A 22,015-nucleotide genomic window follows, 5' to 3' on the forward strand; every position below is an offset into this window, starting at 1 on the left:
AATCAAACCTTGGCTTCGTTGGAAATTGCATTGCACTAACTAACATTGTCTTAAATTTTTTTGGTGCAGGTAGGGTCACTTTGGAAGTAAGTTGTTGTTTACCTTGTTCCTACAACCTTTTTGAGCTTGTGAATGGAGAAAATTGTGATAGAAAAACAAGTCTTTAGTTTTAGTACTGTGTCAGCTGTGAGTGGCTAGTAGCCTTGGTGGAGAGTGCCATGAATTGCATGCTTGCAAAACGCACATAACAAAAGTAATTTAATTTGTAAACAAGTTGAAAAAAAAAAAAGGGAAGGGGTGATTGGCAGACTTACCTCTCTGAGACATTGGAATGTGGACTGATGTTAGAAGGTGGACTGATGCTGGAATGTGGATGTTAAAATGTGAAGAGAGAGAAAGAGAGGGAGAGAAAAAGAGAGAGGGAGGTGAAGGACAGAGTTAAACGCAAGACTGTTAAAAAAAAAAAAAAAAAAAAAAAAGAAAGGGACCACCACTAGAGATAAGATCAAGGCAGAGATAGCTGACTTTCACAAAGTGATTTATTTGTTTAAGCAAGAATTCTTTTCTCTTTCTGGTTTTTTGTTGTTAAGAAGAGGAGGCTTTTTGTTCTGAAGAATGTTAAAATTGGCCTGGTATTTTTATTTAACTACTTCTAGCTCACAAGAAGAAGAATTGGCCTCTGCAGCTATTAAAACAGCTGGATACAAGAAGAAGAAGCGGCTGCAGAAAAAGCTTTTAGTTAAACCCAGAAAGTTTTGAAGAAAACTAATGGTAAAAGTTAATGCAGTATGGTCTTTCTTTTAACACTGTGTTAGTAAGAAGTCCTTTCCAGGTACCACTAAAGCAGCAATCTGAACCACGGAAAGAGGGTGAATTCATGACAGCAAAATCAAAGAACTTGTGAAGAACCTTGAAGAATGGACTATCACATCTAAACTGGGTGATACCAAATTGACTTTCGACTGGGACTGGGTGGTAATAGTTTGGGAAAACCCAAATGAACCAAGGATGGTACAAAAAAATAACACCTAACTGAGAAATAAGGCAAAGCTTACATCACTGGTTTTAAGCACTGCCTAAATAAGTCCTCAGACGCCTCCGACACCTCCTTAGGAGAGGAATATTGCCACTTCAAACAGGAGGATCAGGACTATTTTAATCAGAGTTCTCACATTCTGGCCTTAGTCTGTGACTTGTACAGGGAAGAAGGGAAATTACCATCAGTATTATACTGTATACTTTATTTGATTCATCCCAGTGTTGGACACACTAACTGGGTTATAAGTAAATGTTCAAATTATGAGAACAATTGGTATTGGACCTCACAAAATCTATGTTCTCATTGCAATAAGTATTGAGTACTGAATCTATCCCCTATACAGATAGAACTCAAAGCAACTGAGGTAATAACTTTGTTTTGTGGATGGGAATTATCAGTGCCTGTTGACTGAGAGATACTTGAAGAATGGTAAGAAACCTCAGTTAAAAAGTGTAAAAAAAAGGACTTGCCTAAAAATATTTAGTAAAAACGAGTGACAAAGGAAACAGAGGGCAAGCCTGGATTGACCACTGTACTCACCACCGAGAAGATCACACATACCTGCTATGGGAAGCAACTCCATAGGCAGGGGAGGTGGGGGTATAAGCCATACCAGGCCTCTGTTATTCCTGTTTCTGTCTCTCATTTGTTGTCTTTTACCTTTTGAGACACTGGCAAGATCATGTCACAAATGCTACAGAAAATATTACATGGAAAGAAACCAAAGTTCCTTTTTTGTTACACACACCCATGTTAACAGCCACTGTTATAACCCATCCAAATTAAGTACCTGCAGGAAAAACGGGGAAAAATATTGAATTACAAGGAACTTAGGAAAAAGTGGTAATAGATGAGGCATTGAATGTCCAAAATGAGAGAGATGGATTTGTTTTACATTTGATTTCAGAAATACAGTCCAAGATTCGGCAAAAAGGCCATTAGTAAACAAAAAGGTGAAACCAGCACAGCGATCTACCTCTGTATTAAACCTAAATTATATACTGAATCGTATTATAAGATTCCAAGCAGTCATAGAGAAGATAACAAACAAAGCCGCTCAGGCGTTGGAATTAATACAGAATCAGCAAAGCCAAACTAAAACTCTAGTGTATCAGAATAGGTTGGCTTTAGACTATATATTGGCTAAAGAAGGGGGTTTTTGTTGAAAATTTAATATATCAGATTGTTGAAAATAGATGACAATGGGAAAGTCATCCTGGGGAAAAAAAAATAAAGAATATGAGAAAGAAATAACCCAGATACCGGTCCAAATGTGGGAAAACAATGTTAAAAACTAACTGATGGGGTAATGTATTGAAGAATGGATAGTGGAAGAAATTAAGATTCTTCCTTTGATGTTTTACAACTGTTCTGATGTTTCTTCCTCGTTTAATCCCATATTTTATTTGATTACTAACATAGTCTAAAGAATGCAATTGGATAAGAAATATTGCTCAAGCCAAATGATTTATAAAGAATAAGAGGAGGGATTGTGAAAAATGCATATTTTAAGATTGGCTTTTCGCAAATATTAAATTGAATACTATATGTATTATGTTATATTGATTAGAAGTGCTGTATTAACATTTTAATAGTATAGTAAATGTAGCTTTGTAGTTAAAATAGAACCTATGTATGTGGGTTTTTTTTTTTTTCTAGTTCAAGCAAGAGATGAGATAATCAAGATACTCTTCACACAGAGATGGCAGTGATGGGGGGTCCATAAAGAATTACTGCCTCCTTATCAGAAAAGACAAACATTCTTCCACCTTCTCTCCGTCTTTATGGAACCACCAGGATTAAGGGGAAGAAGTTGACAAAAACCAGAAAAGTTCTTAATTTGCAAGGAATTTATGCATCATGTATGAGATATATGAATATGCAACAGGCTATTGCTTTTAAAGGTTATTCCTTTGTTCACAAGGTATGCTTATCGGGCTTAAGGGCTTAAGAGCATCCGGTCGTCCGTAATTCTTTGCTTTTTATTGTCTTGTAATTGTCCTAACTCTAAATTTTCATTACTCTAATTGTATTACTATTTTTATAACTATTTTATTATTATTAAACTTTTAAAATTTTAAAAACCAAGTGATTGGCGTTTTTCACATATGAGATATATGAATATGCAACAGGCTATTGCTTTTAAGGGGTAATCCTTTGTTAGCAAGGTATGCTTTTGTGGCTTAGTTCCCAAGAGCATCCAGACATCCGTAATTCTTTGCTTTTTATTGTCCTAACTCTGATTGTCCAAATTCTTATTGGTCTAATTTTTATTACTATTTTTATAACTATTTTGTTACTATTAAACTTTTAAAATCTTAAAACAAGTGCCTGGCGTTTTTCACACCACAGAAAAACTCTGAATTTGTCACTAATTATAGGACTTGTACAAAGTCATACATAATCAGTGACCTGAGCATACTCTTGAGCCACTGGATTAGGCCACCTGTACATCAAATTCATACTATACTTAACATATTAAAATAAAATAATATTTAAAGTTAAACATTTATTTCATGACTATTCAAAAGCATAGAAACATTTGATTTTGTAAAATAATTTTTCAAAGGAACCAAGCTGACACTAATCAAATTCCTCATTAGGTTAAACACTAGCATACTTTAGAGATATCATGGGGGAAAACATTGGAATTACAACACCACACAAACAAAATTATTTTAAATTATGTATACTTGGGTTGCAAGCATTTAAAAAGAAACAACCTTAAAGATTATAGCAAAATCCAAGACAACAAAAACCCAAAAGTTAATATCAAAGTCCAAGCCTATCACTGCCAGCACAGTTCACCTGGCTGTCAACCAGTAAGAATGTGTGTGTGTGGTAGCTTGATCACCTTCTGCACTAGAACACACTTAATTGACATCATTTAAAGCCACAAAACAGAACCACTACTCTCCTTGCTGCTAACACAAATTAAATCGTACTAGTGGGGGGGGGGGAATTTAAGCTATTCAAACTGATTCCTGTAGGCAGCACCTCAACCAACCATTTGCATCTGTTGACTTTTAAAGAAAGAAACAAACCATGATAAAACTTCCTTATTTTGAAGTGGAGGGATATGAAAAAATATGACTGCTAGCTTTACTTATACTTGCTGGAGAGCAACAAAGTTGCTTCCTATGCCTGTCATCCAAGGGCCTACTTCAGGCACGATGCTATAATACTAATGTGAGAAACGACTGCTCACTTAAAATTTCAAAGGTTTATTAAACCTTAACAAAAAATTACAACAAAGGACTGAATAAGGAAAAAGTTCTCAGCACTGGGAGCCCCCATGACTACCAGCCACATGCTCCTCTACAAAATGGATGCTCTGCCTTTTATATCCTTAGCCCCTCCTAAGGTTTTGTCAGTCTACTCTTTCTCTGCTATCTATTGGTGGAGATTACTTTCTTACATCTTGATTGGAGGTCAGGTGTTGTTATGCTGAGCCTCCTGGTAACAAGCTGGCCTTCTCTGAATGTCCTGACTACTAAGGCTATTACAAGGGGGAGGGGAAAGGGGTCTGTGGGGGAGGGGGGTGGGACATATTACAATAACATTACTATACATCTACATAATATTTATCTCTTAATTGTGAGAGCCAACTATTACATTACTCATCTATAACAAACTCCTCCTTTTCCTTTTCTATAAGTAATTTGGCTCAAACGATTAACTCTTATTTTTGATTCTGATAATCTACCCTTACTTCTCAAAAAATAAATAAAAATAATTTTTACTAGCACCTGTTGATGTGGGTGAGGACAGTGGGAACAAGAAAAAAATCTTATTTGGAAATGGACAAATTGGGATATAGAGGCCAATTAATCTTGCTTTTTTAGTCTCTGTTGGATTAAGAGACAACTGAGGAATGATAGAGATCTCATATGGCTTTCTTGTTCCCACCTTACCATGCCTATGGGGTTGCCACCCGCAGCAGGGCTATAATCTTCTCAGTGGCAAACACAGAGGCCAACCCAGTCTTGCCCTCTATTCCTTGTTTTACCTTACTTTTTTGTTCTTAAGGAAACTGTCCCAATACTTCTTACAGTTCCCTGTGTACCTCCCCTTAACAGATGCTTGTAATTCTTACCTATTAAAATAGGATAATTACATCAATAAATGATACAGTTCAAACTCCCCGCCCAAAGTGTTAGTTAAAATAATCTTCAAGGTAGCTGGTGAAGGCTCGACTCTACTTTTTGGACATCTTTATGCTTCTTCAGTTGTCTCTCAGTCTGGATGTTATTACAGTCTATTCTTTGGGTTCTTTCACTGGACTTTGAATTCTGTTGACATGAGTCCACTCCCGCTCTGCGGTTTACACAGCTGATTCAGTAGTTAGTAGTACCTGAAAGGGACCTCTCTACTGAGGGGTTAAATTGAAGATAAAGTACAGGGCACTGCTTTATATGTTTGACACAAGGGAACTGCATGGCCTATGAAGTATTCCAATCACAGAGAGATTTAGCACTTAGCATAGCATCCTGTGTCAACGAATGTAGTTTCTAGGGGACGTGTGCTAGAACAGCAGTGGGTCACAGCCATTGTAGACACCCCTGTTTATAGGGATTTATTGGAAACTTAAACCCTATTAAATTTGATGAAAATCGCTGTACGCAATTTTACATAAACCTTTTGGACAAAATTATACGTAGAGGCAAATTCTTCTCCTTACAAGAATAGAGTGTACACAGAGAGCTGTAGCAACGTATCTGAATAACTTAGGCAACATTGTGCCCCAGCCAAACTATCTCTAGTTATTCTTATCAGAGCCCTCTGGAATTCATCAAGGTTACTAAGACATAAACTGTGTTAAATTAAGAAAGAAGAGGCTGAGAAACAGAATACCAAGACCGCAAGAACTAGATAACAGAGGGCGGTGAACCACCTGGACTGTAACCAATTACATACTCTGAAGAGTATGTGCAGAACACGTGGACAAGATAGAGGCACCAATGAAGAAATGCATGACTAGCGTGTGCAGTAGTTTTAGAATATATAAATAAGTGCATAATGTAAACAATAAATTGCTTCTGCTTAATCATATTGGTTAGTCATACAGGAGTCCTGTTTTCTGCAGAGAGCCAGGGCCTACTCTAGCTAGCAGAGCTAGGTAGTGATATACACACAAATACACATACGTCTGTTTTTCTAGGTGGAACAGCAGTCGGATGCATGAAGCCATGTATCTAGAGCTATGTCTCTGGGCATGCCTAGCCCATGTGCACACAGAGACGTGTAGAGCTAGTGTACATACACACAGGTACTTGCTCACTTGCACAGAGTTCTTCTGCACTACGATACTTGCTAGCAGCACATACTTGCGTACACTAAACTTTCTACACCAGCACACATGTGCTACACAGACACTTATGTACAGTCTCTACTGATGCACATGTGCCTATACAAGCATGACTTGTTCGCACATAGAGTTTTGAGCACACCAATGTGTGCAGTGTTATACATATTAATATATATATACATGGCTCACACTAGCAGAACCTCTGTATACTCACAAGCAGAGAGCTGTGCACAGACCCACTCACACTTGAGAGTGTGTGATTTAACACACGTGTAAACAGCAGTGTACACATCACATATGTACTTCAGTGCATCTATGTGAATAGTGCTGTGCACACTAGTACACATGTACACTGTGCAAAGCAGGACATGTACACTCACATCTGGGCACACTAGAAAAACAAGTGCACACAGAGATGTACACACTGGCACACACGTGTATAGCACTCTGTCAGAGCTTTCCTTGCTCTGACACCTCTGTGGGTCTCCTGTGTCATGGCAAGGATGGGGATAGGAGAGGGGAGTGTGGGTGGGACATTGTGGTTCAGTTTAAAGAGCATGTCTTGTGCCTTTGAGGTGGGAGCAGACAGGCTTGTCATCTCGGACTGAAGGAGAGAAAGGTATCTATGTCTAAGCTTTTGACACTTAAGCTCTTCTCTTTAGCAATTACGAGATGAAAAGTCTGAAGACTAAGGAAAAAGAAAAGCCTGGAGGTTTAGAAGCCCAGAGGAGGGCAAGAGAAGAGGGGAGAGGATCTTCCTTTTTTCCTTGGGGACTCTTTAATTAGCAAACTACAAGTCCTTTTGAAACATGGGGTTAGAACTAGAAGATATTAATCATAGAAATTAGAAGGTATTGAATAGTAATAGGCATATAAAATAATGAATATTGCTTAGGGCCACATCCTTATGTTACATGAGAATATACCGTATCCTGGCCTATGGGAAAGGAAGAGACTACGTGCAGAGCAGCAAGGAGAGACCTGATAAGGAGAAGGAATGTATATGGAAAACAGGATACAGGGTGTAAAGACAACTGAAAAATGGGGCCCCTTATGTTCTGGAAACAGATGGATCCTGGCCCCTGGCTTGGACCGTGGCCAAGGAATCAATGGGCATGTGCAAAGCAGTGGGGTCGAAAAGTCAGCCTGAAGAAGACCATTCTTACTTCATCCCTTTTACGACCCCCGAAGCCTGGGACGACCACCAGAGACAGCTGCGCAGGCACAGAGGACAGACAAGCTGATTAGCATAGAGAGCGGAGAGGGAGGGGAGCCAGGAAATGACCCATGGGGAAACTTAATGCATATGTAATACTCCAGGGGATAAAAGAACACGCGTGTAAGCAAAGGGCACGCATGTATTTGGGGAAATGTCCCACATGCGTCCGGCCGAATAAACATACCTACTTTAAAACTCACTCTGTCTCTGAGTTTTAGAGTCTGGCTCCGCGTGTCAATTGGCGACCACGAAGGGACTTCTCTGCCAGCCGTGGGACCGGCTCGGGGGCGGACTTCCTAAGGCGCGCCCCAGGATTTCTCTGGAGGACCTCCGCTTCTCGTGTCGCTTACTGCGGGGGCAGAGAACGACCTCCTAACCAGCGGAGAAACGGTATGTATCTTTTAAAAAAGGGGGGGGGGGCCCGTAGTGACCGCTAGTAAGCCGATCAGAGACATCTGACCGCACAGAGCATGGTCTTGGTTTGGTTTGGACTTGCAAGTAACCGGTAGCTGAAAGGGCAGCTATCGGTAAGGGCCGCTGACTGACGGAAAGGCAGCTGGGGAAGATTGGTTTGGTTTGGACTTGCAAGTAACCGATAGCTGAAAGGGCAGCTATCTGCTGACCGATGGAAAGGCAGCGGAGGAGGATTGGTTTGGTTTGGACTTGCAATTAACCGGTAGCTGAAAGGGCAGCTATTGGTTAGGGCCGCTGACCGACGGAAAGGCAGCGGGGGAGGATTCACTGAATCCTTGGTGTATGGTTGCTGTCTGGGTGTGTGATATGTGTGTGTGAGCTTTGTCCGTCTAGGTGTCCCTCTGGGCTGCATTTTAGCTAATTGGAAGAAGATTGCAGGCTCGGGGGGTGTCGAGTCCAAACGCACCCTGGTAAAATACTGTAGCCAGTGGTGGCCTTTGTATCGTCTGGAAAACGGAGCCAGATGGCCCCTGACTGGGAGCCTAGATTATGATACCTTATTGGAACTAATGCTATTTCTTAGACGTGAGGGTAAGTGGACTGAAGTTTCATATGCAGATATGTTTTTCTCCCTCCGAAATCACCCTGAATGGCAGAGGGATTGTGGGATCAGGGCCCCTTCTGACCCCCTGGTATTAGCCCTAGAAAGGGAAGGCAAAGCTAATAGGAAGCAGCCTAAACGATGTTGTAGCACCTGCTCAATAAACCAACGTTGCACACATCGTGATAAGGTTTATCAAGCAGAAACACAAAAGCAGGAGTTGTTGGATTTATTGGTGTCACCCCCTGAGGAGCAAAGGGGACTAAGGGGAGGAACAGGTTCAGCCCCCTTGGAGGAGAGACAGGCTGGACCGTCTGCTCCCCCACCCACCTCTGAGTTACAGACTATATCGTATCCACCATTGCCTGAGAGTGATAGTGATGAGAGTGCAGGCAGTCCCATAGCATCTCGGACTAGAAAACAAACAAAGGAAATCATACAAGCCCCTTTAAGGGAAGCAATAGGACCTGAGAAGGAAAGGGTGTTGATAAAAGTCCCCTTCTCTACAATTGATTTAGAAGGTTGGGAAAGAGTTGCCAAAAACTATAGAAGTGACCCAATAGGAACAGCTAAAAGGTTAAGATACATGATTAAGCAGCATAACCCAGACTGGTCAGATATTCAGTTATTGTTGGATGCATTGACAGACACAGAAAGACAGCTAGTTTTAAAAGCAGCAGGGGAGTTGGCAGAAAGCTTTTGCAAAGCAAAAGAAGTGGATGTTAAGAACTTCTTTCCCCTCCAAGACCCAAAATGGGACCCAAATGATGAGGAGCAAATAAAAAAGTTACGTCACTACCAAGAATGGATAGTAAAGGGGGTGGAGCGGGCCATCCCCAAGACTATAAATTGGTCAGCTTTATATGCAATTAAACAGAATCCCTCTGAAAGTCCTTCTGAGTTTTTGGATCGCTTAAGAGACACAATGCGTCATTATACATCATTAGATCCTGAATCAGAGGTAGGGACACAGCAGCTAGCAAGTTTATTTTTAGGGCAATCTAGTCAAGATATCAGGAGGAAACTTCAGAGACTCGAGAGGGGAGAGGAAAGGAAGTTGGAGGTCTTGCTAGAAGAAGCATGGAGGGTTTTCAGCAATCAAGAAGAAGGATATAGGCAAGGAATGAGAAAATTAATGGCTGTAGTAAAAGAAGAAAATAAAGGAGGGCAGAGACAAAGACCACCTAGACAAGGACCACCCTGGTTGGGTAAAAATCAGTGTGCAAATTGCAAAAAACTTGGACACTGGAAAAACGAGTGCCCTGAACGAAAAGGAAATGGGAAAGGGAACCGGGGAAGGGAGGTGGTGGTTGCTCACACAGAAAGTGATTGAAGGGGACCGGGGGACCTTACCCCAGGAGATCCGCTGGTTATAAAAATGAAACTGGAGGAGGAAGGGAAAGAGGTGGAATTCATGGTGGATACAGGAGCAACATTTTCAGTTTTAAACAAAGCTCTGGTGCCAGTAGGGAATGATTATGTCAGGGTCAGGGGAGCAACTGGCCAACCTGAGATAGCATATTTTTGCAAGCCACTCAAATACAAATATGGAAAACAGTGGGGCATCCATAAATTCTTATACATGCCCAATTCCCCAGAATCTCTCCTAGGGAGAGACTTATTGGAGAAACTGGAGGCAACTATTTCATTTAAAAATGGGGAAGTTATTCTGGAGGTGAATGAACAAAAATATGTAGAAGTGCTGAGCTTAATACTGACAACCATTAAGGCTAAAGAAGAAATTAGTGAAGAGATTCTGAATCAAGTCTTCCCAGGAGTATGGGCCTCCAATGTACCAGGGAGGGCAAAAAATGCACCACCAATACAAATTAGGCTCAAGGAAGGAAAACAACCAGTTAGAATGAAGCAGTATCCCTTGAGGAGAGAAGATAGAGAAGGAATTAGCCCGATAATGGAAAATTTCTTACAGCTGGGATTATTGAAAGAATGCCAGTCCGATTTTAACACTCCTATCCTGCCTGTCCGCAAACCTGATGGGACATACCGGATCGTGCAGGATTTACGGGCTGTTAACAAGATCACTGAGGATCTCTACCCTGTGGTAGCCAACCCCTACACCTTGTTGACATGTTTAACACCAGAACTAACTTGGTTCACTGTTTTAGATTTGAAGGATGCTTTCTTTTGCCTCCCTCTCCATGAAACCAGCCAGAAAATTTTTGCATTTGAATGGCAAAATCCCAAAAGTGGACGCAAAACTCAGCTCACATGGACAGTTTTACCACAAGGCTTCAAAAACTCGCCCACCCTGTTTGGAGAACAACTCGCAAAGGATTTGGAATCCTGGGAAGCCCCACCAGGAGAAGGCAAAATGTTGCAGTATGTAGATGACATCCTCATAGCCACCCCCACAGAAGAAGGGTGCGTAGCTTGGACGGTAAGCCTTTTAAACTTTTTGGGGCTCCTGGGATATAGGGTGTCAAAGAAAAAGGCTCAGGTGGTGAAACAGAAGGTGATCTACCTGGGGTATGAAATCAGTGCTGGACAATGGACTTTGGGGAAAGAACGCATAGAATCAATATGCCAAACCCCAAAACCTCAGACGATAAAGGAACTGAGAACATTCCTGGGTATGACAGGATGGTGCAGACTATGGATATACAACTACGGATTGCTCGTGAAACCTCTGTATTCACTCATTGCAAATGGAAGCAGAGACCTTCAGTGGACAAAAGAAACCACACAGGCCTTTGGTCAGCTGAAAAAGGCCCTCATGTCAGCTCCAGCTCTAGGACTTCCAGACGTGAGTAAACCATTCTTTCTCTTCTCTCATGAGAAACAGGGAATTGCCCTGGGAATAGTGGCACAGGACCTGGGCCCATACAGAAGGGCAGTTGCTTACCTTTCTAAACAGCTAGATGCAGCAGCGAAAGGATGGCCAGGTTTCCTCAGAGCTGTGGCCGCAGTTGTACTGAACATTCAGGAAGCCCGTAAGTTCACCCTGGGCCAGAAGATGACTGTGCTAGTGTCTCATACAGTATCCTCAGTCCTAGAAACCAAGGGTGGCCACTGGCTCTCCCCACAACGATTTCTGAAATACCAAGCTATCATGGTAGAACGAGATGATGTTGAGATAGTGGTAACTAACATTGTCAACCCAGCTTCCTTTCTCAGTAGGAACCAAGGAGAACCAATTCATCACGATTGCCTGGAGACCATCGAAGCCACTTATTCCAGCCGCTCAGACCTGAAGGACACCCCTCTGGATGACGCGGAAACCTGGTTCACTGATGGAAGCAGCTACGTCATCAATGGAAAGCGACATGCTGGGTATGCAGTTACCACATCAAGGGATCTAATCGAATCAGGACCATTACCAGCAGGTACCTCCGCACAGAAGGCAGAAATAATTTCCCTGACTCAGGCATTAGAGTTATCAAAGGGAAAAAGAATAAACATTTATACAGATTCAAGATATGCATTTGGAGTGGTGCATGCCCATGGGGCTATCTGGAGAGAAAGAGGACTATTAAACTCACAGGGAAAGAACATTAAACATGCGCAAGAGATACTACAACTATTGGAAGCAGTCCAACTGCCTGAAAAGGTGGCAATCATGCACATTAAAGCACATCAAAAAGGAAACTCAGAATTGGGGGAGGGAAACGAGCTGGCGGACAGAGAGGCAAAAGAAGCAGCAAAAGGTGAGGTAACAGTGGAGGGACCCTTAATTCCTGATGGCCAAATCTCCCTAGAAGGTAAGCCAGTGTATGATAAGAAGGACAGAAAGCTAATTGAAGATGAAAAGGGAACGTATAACCAAGAGGGATGGGCTGTTACAGCAGAAAAGAAACTAGTTATCCCCTCCCATTTATTATGGTCATTAGTAAAAGAGGGACATCAGAAAACACACTGGGGAATTGATGCCCTGCATAACTACTTGACTGGAAAAATCATTGCTAGGAACTTATATGCCACTGTCACTCAGGTAGCCAGGCAGTGTGAACTTTGCCTCCAGACTAACCCTAAGAATACCCCTAAACCAAAACTTGGCCAAATTGGAAAGGGCCATGGACCTGGTCAGCAGTGGCAAATTGATTTTTCAGAACTGCCAAGAAAAGGGGGGTATCGATATTTGTTGGTACTAACAGATACCTTTTCAGGATGGCCAGAGGCTTTCCCCACCAGGACTGCAAAAGCTCGGGAGGTAACAAAGGTGCTGTTACAAGAAATAATACCACGCTTTGGAGTTCCAGCCACAATATCCTCAGACAGGGGACCTCATTTTATTTCTAAAATAGTACAACAGGTCAGTCAGCTTCTGGGCATAGATTGGGAACTTCACACACCATATCGCTCCCAGTCAAGTGGCCAAGTTGAAAAAATGAATCATTTGATTAAGCAACAAATTGTGAGACTAGGGCAAGAAATTAATTTGCCTTGGCCCCAGTCTCTCCCACTAGCATTGTTGCGACTCCGAACTAAGCCCAGAACCAAAACAAAGCTGAGCCCCTTTGAAATGCTCTATGGGAGACCATATGGTGTACAGAAGGGAATATCCACCCAAATTGGGGAAGAAAGGCTGGCTGTTTACATGGTGGCCTTAGGTAAGCAGCTCAGAGAAATTGAAAAACACGTGGCTGGAACTCAGAGCAGAGGGCTAGATGGACCAGTGCATGACATACAGCCTGGGGATTATGTGTATGTCAAGTCTCTTACAGAAAAGACCTTGGAGCCGCAGTGGGAAGGACCGTTCCAAGTGCTTCTCACCACTTTCACTGCGATTAAGATCCAAGAGCAGAACACCTGGATTCACCACTCTCGAGTAAAGAAAGCTCCTGAGGCCCCTTGGAAAGTAACATTGGGTGATAATGAACTGTAACTAAAGTTCACTCGAACAAAATGAGTATATTGTGGTCGGGGGTGTTTAGCAATTTAGGTTGCAGAAGTCTAACCAGGAGAATTGTTTTGTTAGCAACCCTAATCACAATCCTAGAACTAAAACCCACCTCTAGCCAGAGTAATGCTGAATGGCCTTGGTCCCAAGCCTTTACTTGTTACACTGGATCCGTGGGAAAATACTCTGACATAAAAAGTCTGAATCTATCAACTGTAGTCATGCACAGAAACCAAGCATACGAAAGACAAGAGTGGCAGAGACAAAGAATATGGTCACTTCAAGGAACCATAGGAGAAGAAATTAGGATAGGGTGTCGGATGATCAATGGAACCGATCATAGGAGAGCAACCCAAATTAGTGTTTTAACATCTCCCACGGACGAAAACTGGGAGGTTTGTAGTCGTTCAAGTGAAATAGACTGTTGGTGTAACTTTACATTAATACAGACTGTTGAGGTAGTTTGTCTCTGGGCCCAGGATACCATTGGCCTCTCCTTCAAGTTTAAAATAAATGCCACAACTGAGCCCATGACCCCAGCCCAAACCCAAATCACGCCTCTTGGGCCTGGACCTGAAATTTACAAAATCGGCCCATATGTAATAAGAAATACAGGCCAACAGCAATTATTGTTTAACCCAGAATGGTCTCTTAAGCGTGTTGAATTACTAATGCAAACTAACATCTCTGAAATTCAACCAGCCTGCTCTCCCTTTTTTAAAACGTCCTTTGAAGCTTGGATGACCTGGCTGCAGAAACAAGCATATACTGGAAGCAGAATGCGAAGAGATCTGACTGGAATATTAGGGACAGGGCTGGGAGTCCTAAACGGAATTGATTCTGAAATATTAATGAACAAATTAGCCACTGCAACAAGTGATTTAACTAAATTAAAACAACCTTTACAGTCATCTTTGTTAGCATTGGGAACCAGTCAGTGGCAGGTCTCGAGAATACTGCCAAGGTTGAAAAAGGCAGAGGACCAAGACCATGGGTCAATCATAGATGCACTTGCTATGGTTCAGGATAATGTGTCTCTGGCCCTTAGCTGTATACAGGCACAATTATGGTTGCAATCAACAGCTGCCTCAATTATAAGGGAAGGAAGCAAAGGAGCCTTTCCAATTGAGATTTGAAAGGCCGTGTGGGACAGCGCTATGGATTTTGAGAAGAAATTTCAGTCTTGGTGGACTTTGGTAAACTTTACCTATGACTCGACTGACAACGTAGTTACTGCCTTTGTGCTCACCATACGCAATGCCACAGTTTATGTTATTCATCCTATTATAGCACTGGGACTGAATCATGAGCAGTCAGTGCTCTACCCTTCAGAGCACAGGGCATGGGCACGGAGAGTGGGTGAAAAATGGCAAACTGTGAATCTAGAATCTTGCGTTACCCGGGAACAACAGGGGTTCATTTGTGAGAGTAACACAATCGATGCTCAAGATATATGTCTTGATACTGAACAAGGTGTTTGTCACTTTGAGATTCATCCGGATACGAATCAAAGGACTGTACTTGTATATATTGGTCAAGGTTGTGTATGTTTGAGAACTGCGTGTACTTTATAGAAATAGATAAGGGTAATGTAACTTTGCTCAGTAAGAATTAACTTTTGTATTTGCAACTTTGTTAGGATTTCAGGGTGTGACTTTCTGTATTTGGCACCAGTTGTGTCTTATCAGCTAATTAATGCCAACAATAAGATGTACCACAGGTTGTCACCCACGCCTATTGGAATGAACCTCACTTTATTTTGACAATTAATCAAACATCAGGACCTTGTCAAAATCCTGAAGAATATTCAAAAAACTGGGGAGAAAACCTTAATTACTGTCCATCATGACATAAAAGAAATAAGCAAGGTTCTGCAAAGAGTGAAACGATGCAAGTCACAGTTGGTGGGATTCACTTTTTGGATGGTCGCCCACTGCAACTGGAATCCTAAATAAATTATGCCACCCCATTATTATTTTACTAATATTAGTGGGTATAAGTTTAACACTATCCTTTGTGATACTCATTTGGAATTGCAAATTGTTACAACGAATAACAATACTAACCTCTTTATCCCAGATTCATGGTAAAGCATTGGGAGACACATATCGTAGAGATTGGAGCTTGTACTAAGTAAAAGAATTTACTATTTTGCTGAAAAGGGGGGACTGAAACATGGGGTTAGAACTAGAAGATATTAATCATAGAAATTAGAAGGTATTGAATAGTAATAGGCATATAAAATAATGAATATTGCTTAGGGCCACATCCTTAGGTTACATGAGAATATACCGTATCCTGGCCTATGGGAAAGGAAGAGACTACGTGCAGAGCAACAAGGAGAGACCTGATAAGGAGAAGGAATGTATATGGAAAACAGGATACAGGGTGTAAAGACAACTGAAAAATGGGGCCCCTTATGTTCTGGAAACAGATGGATCCTGACCCCTGGCTTGGACCGTGGCCAAGGAATCAATGGGCATGTGCAAAGCAGTGGGGTCGAAAAGTCAGCCTGAAGAAGACCATTCTTACTTCATCCCTTTTACGACCCCCGAAGCCTGGGACAACCACCAGAGACAGCTGCGCAGGCGCAGAGGACTGACAAGCTGATTAGCATAGAGAGCGGAGAGGGAGGGGAGCCAGGAAATGACCCATGGGGAAAACTTAATGCATATGTAACACTCCAGGGGATAAAAGAACACGTGTGTAAGCAAGGGGCACGCATGTATTTGGGGAAATGTCCCACATGCGTCCGGCCGAATAAACATACCTACTTTAAAACTCACTCTGTCTCTGAGTTTTAGAGTCTGGCTCCACGTGTCAGTATTATGCTAGGTTGGAAAGTTATGCTGTAGTAACATTTTAATAATATAGTAAATGTAGTTTTGTAATTGAAATTAAGCTTTAGTAGTTAAAATAGAAAATAGGTGTGTGTGGTATTCTTTTTGCTCAAGAGAAGGAGAAGATAATCAAGAAATTCTTCACACAGAGATAACAATTACAAAACCCCTAAATCTTCCAGAGGAAAGTAATTTATGGCTTTCTTTTTCAACAAAAAACCGAACTTCTCCAAACTCGACTTAGACTTCAAGGCGCCTGGGATTAACAGGAATTCCTCAACAAGTACCGGACAAACTTCTTGTTTTAAATAAATATATGCATATTCATGAAGTGCTTTGTGTATGCAACAGGTTACCCCTCTTAAGGAGGGAATTCTGTTTTATCGGGGTCCTTCTCCTGGCTCACTTTTGTCCAGAGAGAGGTACCCAGCCCGGGCTGTAACTTTTTTGCTGTTATTGTCTCTTTAATTGTCCTAACTCTAATTGTTTAATCTTTATTTCTATACTTGTATTAATTTTTTTCCATTTTATTTTTATTAAACCTTTATAAATCTTAAAAACCAAGTGATTGGCATTTATTACAAATGGTAGCAGAGGATGGTTATTAATACCTCGCTGTGGGTGCTGTAGGAGAATTAGAGTGAGAAGACGCGTCCTGCCCTGATTAGGCAGCCTCGCTCTGTTCCCCTGGTGTGACCACAGACCGCAGGTTACGATCCGATGGACAAAAAGAGACAATAAAGCAAAGAAAGGGGAAAGAATTCCTAAACCGCGGTAATTAGCCCCTAAGACCAAAGTGTACACGAAGAACAAAGACCCAAGGACAAGGGATAGGTAAGTATTTGTTGGGATGAATGTGTGAATGGGGTGGATAAGGGGGGGATGAATGTGTGTGAATGAGAGGCGGGCTGGTTACCCCAGACCTGCTAAGTGAGAGCGGTAGTCTCCTATGCTGCGTTTCCGTCTTTTTCGCGAGAAAAGCGGCCAGTACAGAGACGAAGCGAATGATAAAAGAGTGAGAGAATCCCCCTGGGGGAAAATTTAGATTGGGTCTCGGGGAAGGAGTGGGACCCCTTGGAGAGAAGAAGCCGAGGGTGTTCCTGGTATAATCCATTAGGGAAAATAAGAAGGTAAAAAGGGGGGCCTTTAAAATTTTTTTGCTAGGTTGAATTGAATGGGCTGGGTTGCGGGACTAATATTCAAGAGCACCCAGGGTTGCTGCTGGGTTGAGATATTAATTTTCAAGAGCACCCAGGGTTGAATAAAAGTCTGCTGGGTTGAGATATTAATCTTCAAGAGCACCCAGGGTTGCTGCTGGGTTGAGATATTAATCTTCGAGAGCACCCAGGACTGAGTAAAATTTTGCCGGAGTGAGGGTACACCCGAGAGAATCTGGGGTTGGGAACAACACAGCCGGATTGAGGGGTATCCAAGAACACCGGTACTGGCCAGGGACACCTAAAAGTGTAATAGGTGTGTTGAAAAATAAAAGGTACCTTGTTGTTGTGGTCGTTTTGTTGTGTGTGTGAGTAAGTGAAAAATAAACTTGAGTGAATGGGGACGAATGAAAGTATATGTAACGCAGATTGTTTATTTTAAGCTTTATTATAGTTCCTCAGAGGAAAGTGTATTGTATGGAAAAGTAGTGTGAGAAAAAAAGGAGTAAGAAATTATCAACAGAAATACCCCAAGATAGTCCGCTGGGAGTTATGTTAGCCAACTGGGGAAAAAAAAAAAAAGCCCTTGTGCAAGAAAAAAGGACAAAGTAAAGATGATACAATTTTGTATGCTTGAATGGCCAACAAAGGAAATAAGATCTGACCACGTTTATTGGCCTAGATATGGTTCTTTTGAGAAATGGATTTGTCAGGCTTTAAATGTATTTGTAAACTCAAAGGAACCGTTTAATTCAGAAAAAAGATAATATGCCACGTGTTGGACAGGGGATTTTAGGAAACTAAAATCTTTAAGGTATCAGAAATCCCCGAAACAAAACAAGAAAGGAAAAAAGGGAAAGAGAAGGGAGGGGAGCAAGAGGAAAAAAGAGGAAAAGAAAAGAATGGGATCCTTTAGAAATGTTACCTCCTCCCTTCCCATTCGCGCCTGCACCGCCTGCGGCCCCAGCACCGGTTTCGGGTCCCAGCGAGCTGCTTCCCTCAGCTCCGCCGGCCCCGGTGCCGGTGCCTGTCCCGGTGCCTGCGCCCACCCCGGGCTCTGGCTCGCCGCGTGTTCCTGCCCCGGTTCCCGTGCCCGCGGCGGCGGCTCTGCGGGTTCCCGTCCCGCTGCCTGCGGTGGCCCTCCCGGTCCCGGTTTCGCCGCCTGCCGCTTCGGTACCGGCCCCCGCCTCGCTGCTCGCGGCTGCCCGACCGACCCCCTCCCCCATCCTGCCCGGTTCGCCCGCGGCTGGTCCGCCGGCCGCGCCCGGCGGGCTCCCGTTAGTCCCGGCTGTCCCGTCTCTGGCCGCTTCTCCCGCAGCGGTTTTCTCGGCCCCATCCCCCGCGGTTTTGCCCGTTCCGGCTACACTGGGCGCTGCCGCCGCTGCCCTGCCTCTGCCGGGAGCGGCCGTCTCAGCCGCCATGAGCCACGTGGAGGCTAACCGCACTCTCATCCGGTATCCCCCGGAAATGCTTCCCCCTTCAGCAGCTACGGCAGCAAACCCCGCCCGTGCTCCGCCTCTGGAGGACCTGGCCTCTATGGTATGTCCTCCTCACACCGCCCTTCCTGCCCCGAGTCCCGTTCCCTTGGAAACCGCAGCTCCGGTTCCAAGGAGCTCCCTGTCCCTGGAAGATGCTCCTTATAAAAATACTAGAGGTGCAGTTAAGAGGCAGCTTTCTCCTGATTTTTCCTCACCACACGAAAATAAGGCTACAGAAAAATACGGGGAGAAAGAAATTGGTCTATTTCCACTGAGAGAGGTCCCGATGGGAGGGGGTTGGACTGGATTTGTGAATGTTCCCCTGACTTCTTCCGAAGTCAGAAATTTTAAAAAGGAAATCCAAGGGATTTTAGAAGATCCCATTGGCACAGCTGAACAACTGGACCAATTTTTAGGTCCAAACATTTACACTTGGGAAGAGATGCAGTCTATAATGAAGATACTATTTTCTCAGGAAGAAAGGGAGATGATCAGAGTTGCAGGCATAAAAGCCTGGAATAAGGAACATCCACAGGGGCCCTCTGGAGAAGAAATAATGCCAACTGAACCTCCGGGGTGGGGTCAAAATAGTGAGCAGGGGAGAAAACTTATGAATGACTATCGCAATACAACAATCAAGGGAATAAAACGGGCGGCACCTCGAGGGCAAAATGCTAAAAAGGCTTTTGAGGCACAGCAGGGGAAATAAGAGACTCCAACTGAATGGTTAGACAGACTTAGGAGAAATATAAAACAATATTCCGGAATAGATCCTGAAACTGATGTGGGAAAAGCTTTGTTAAGGATTATCTTTGTTACAAACGCTTGGCCAGATATTAGAAAGAAATTAGAAAAAATTGAGGATTGGCATGATAAACCATTACATGACTTGTTGAAGGAAGCTCAGAAAGTTTATGTCCGGAGGGATGAAGAAAAAGCTAAACTGAAGGCAAAAATTATGGCAGTCACCATGAGAGAAAACAATTACAAGAAAAATCAAAAACACACAGGCATTACTCCTAAATATGAAGGCCGTAGAGACAGGGGTACAGAAAAGAATAAAACCCCAATACAAACCAAACCTCAGGAGCATTTTAGGAATGTCTGTTTTTACTGTCAGGGCGAAGGACATTATAGGAGGGACTGTCCTAAGCGGGCAAAAGATCTGAAAATCTTCAAAGAGATGAGCACAGAAGAAGAATAGGGATGTCCAAGGCTCTCTTTTCTAGGGGACAGATACCATCTAGAGCCTGTGATAACTTTAAAAGTAGGTCCCCAAGAAGAAGAATTTGAATTTGTGGTAGATACTGGAGCAGAAATAACCTGTTTGTTAAATATTCCAAAAGGTTATAGTGTACCAACAGATAATCTAATACATGATTGTCTAGAAATTATCCAGTACCAAACAAAAGTTCGAGAAGACCTTGAAGAACAAGTCCTTTCAGAAGGGGAGATAATTTTTGTGGATGGTTCCTCCAGGTGTCTACAAGGAAAAAGAATGTCAGGCTTTGCAGTAGTTGATGGGAAAAACATGCAAACTATTGAAAAGGGGAAATTACCTTCAAACTGGTCAGCTCAAACCGGTGGATTATATGCTCTAAAAAGGGCACTGGAATATTTAGCACACAAAAAGGGAACTATATATACTGATTCAAGGTATGCCTTTGGAGTAGTACATACCTTTGGAAAAATTTGGGAAGAAAGAGGATTGCTTAATTCAAGGGGAAAAGGATTAGTACATGAGGGGCTCATTTTAGAGGTTTTAGAAGCATTAAAATTACCAGAAGAGATAGCTGTAGTACACATTAAGGGTCACCAAAAGGGAGTGACTCCAGAAGTAAGAGGAAATAACTTGGCGGACCAGGAAGCTAAGGATGCAGCAGAAAATGGAACTGAAAGAGTTATGCTAATATTAACTCCAAATGAGGAGAAACTGGAAATTCCAAAATTTAGTGAAGCAGAGGAAAAAGAATTAAAGGAGATAGGAGCTGAACAAGATGAATCAGGGAAATGGAAACTTCCTGATGGAAGACAATTACTTAATAAAATACTTACTAGAAGAATATTAGAAAACATGCATCAGAAAACTCACTGGGGTACTCAGGCTTTGTGTGATCATTTTCTAAGGAACTATGGGTGTATTGGGATTTTTGGGATAGCAAAGAAAGTAACTGAAAAATGTATAACTTGCCAAAGGATAAATAAAAAGGTAATGAGGAAAACCACATTGGGAGGTCAGAAATTAGCTCTTAGACCATTTCAAAGTATCCAAGTAGATTTTACTGAACTTCCTCAAGTTCAAAGATGGAAGTATTTATTAGTAATAACAGACCATCTAACTCATTGGGTGGAAGCGATTCCCACTGCCAAGGCCACAGCCAACAGGGTAAGTAAAACCCTTTTGGAACAGATTATTCCAAGATATGGAATGGTTAATAGGATAGACTCGGACAGAGGAACACACTTTACGTCAAAAGTGTTACAACAATTAATTCAGACCTTAGGGATAAAATGGGAGCTACACACCCCATGGCATCCACAAAGTTCCGGCCGAGTAGAGAGGATGAACCAGACTCTAAAAAGAACTTTAACTAAATTAATAGTTGAAACCCGAATGTCGTGGGTACAATGCCTACCTTTAGCCTTACTGAGGATCCGAACACAACCCAGGTCAGACCTGGGAGTGTCACCTTATGAAATGATGTTTGGATTACCTTTTCTGACCACCCAACATGAAAATGCTACCTATGAGGTAGGGGAAAAGAGTGTTAAAGGATATATTAACACCATTGCAAAAACTCTTGAAAATTTGAGGTTAAAAGGAATAATCCCCCAAACCACACCTTTAGACTTTAAAATTCATAATATTCACCCAGGGGAATGGGTGTTGGTAAAAACATGGAAAGAACAATCTTTAACTCCACAATGGGAAGGTCCTTTTCAGGTACTGCTGACGACCGAGGCTGCGATCCAGACCAGGGAACGAGGGTGGATCCACGCCAGCAGAATCAAAGGACCTGTGGAAGAACCTAAGGAGTGGACGATAACCTCTGAACCAGGTGATATAAAATTGACTCTTAAACAGGGAATGGGTGGTAATG

General features: G+C 42.4%; 2 protein-coding genes across 9 annotated transcripts in view; one reads left to right on the forward strand and one right to left on the reverse strand.

The window, feature by feature from the left end:
* The window catches only part of LOC137464305 (chromodomain-helicase-DNA-binding protein 1-like), a 105,440-nt gene that overhangs the window by 58,595 nt on the left and 24,830 nt on the right, over positions 1 to 22,015 (reverse strand). The gene's annotated exons all lie outside the window — the stretch shown is intronic.
* LOC137464268 (uncharacterized) lies at positions 7,020 to 13,424 on the forward strand. Its single transcript, XM_068175557.1, has 6 exons — positions 7,020 to 7,079; positions 7,785 to 7,956; positions 8,374 to 8,571; positions 9,328 to 9,542; positions 10,311 to 11,925; positions 13,006 to 13,424. Exons 1-6 carry the CDS (start codon positions 7,020 to 7,022, stop codon positions 13,422 to 13,424), a joined length of 2,679 nt encoding a protein of 892 aa, XP_068031658.1.

The sequence above is a fragment of the Anomalospiza imberbis genome, chromosome W (assembly GCF_031753505.1).
Source record: "Anomalospiza imberbis isolate Cuckoo-Finch-1a 21T00152 chromosome W, ASM3175350v1, whole genome shotgun sequence".
Taxonomy (NCBI): Eukaryota; Metazoa; Chordata; class Aves; order Passeriformes; family Viduidae; genus Anomalospiza; species Anomalospiza imberbis.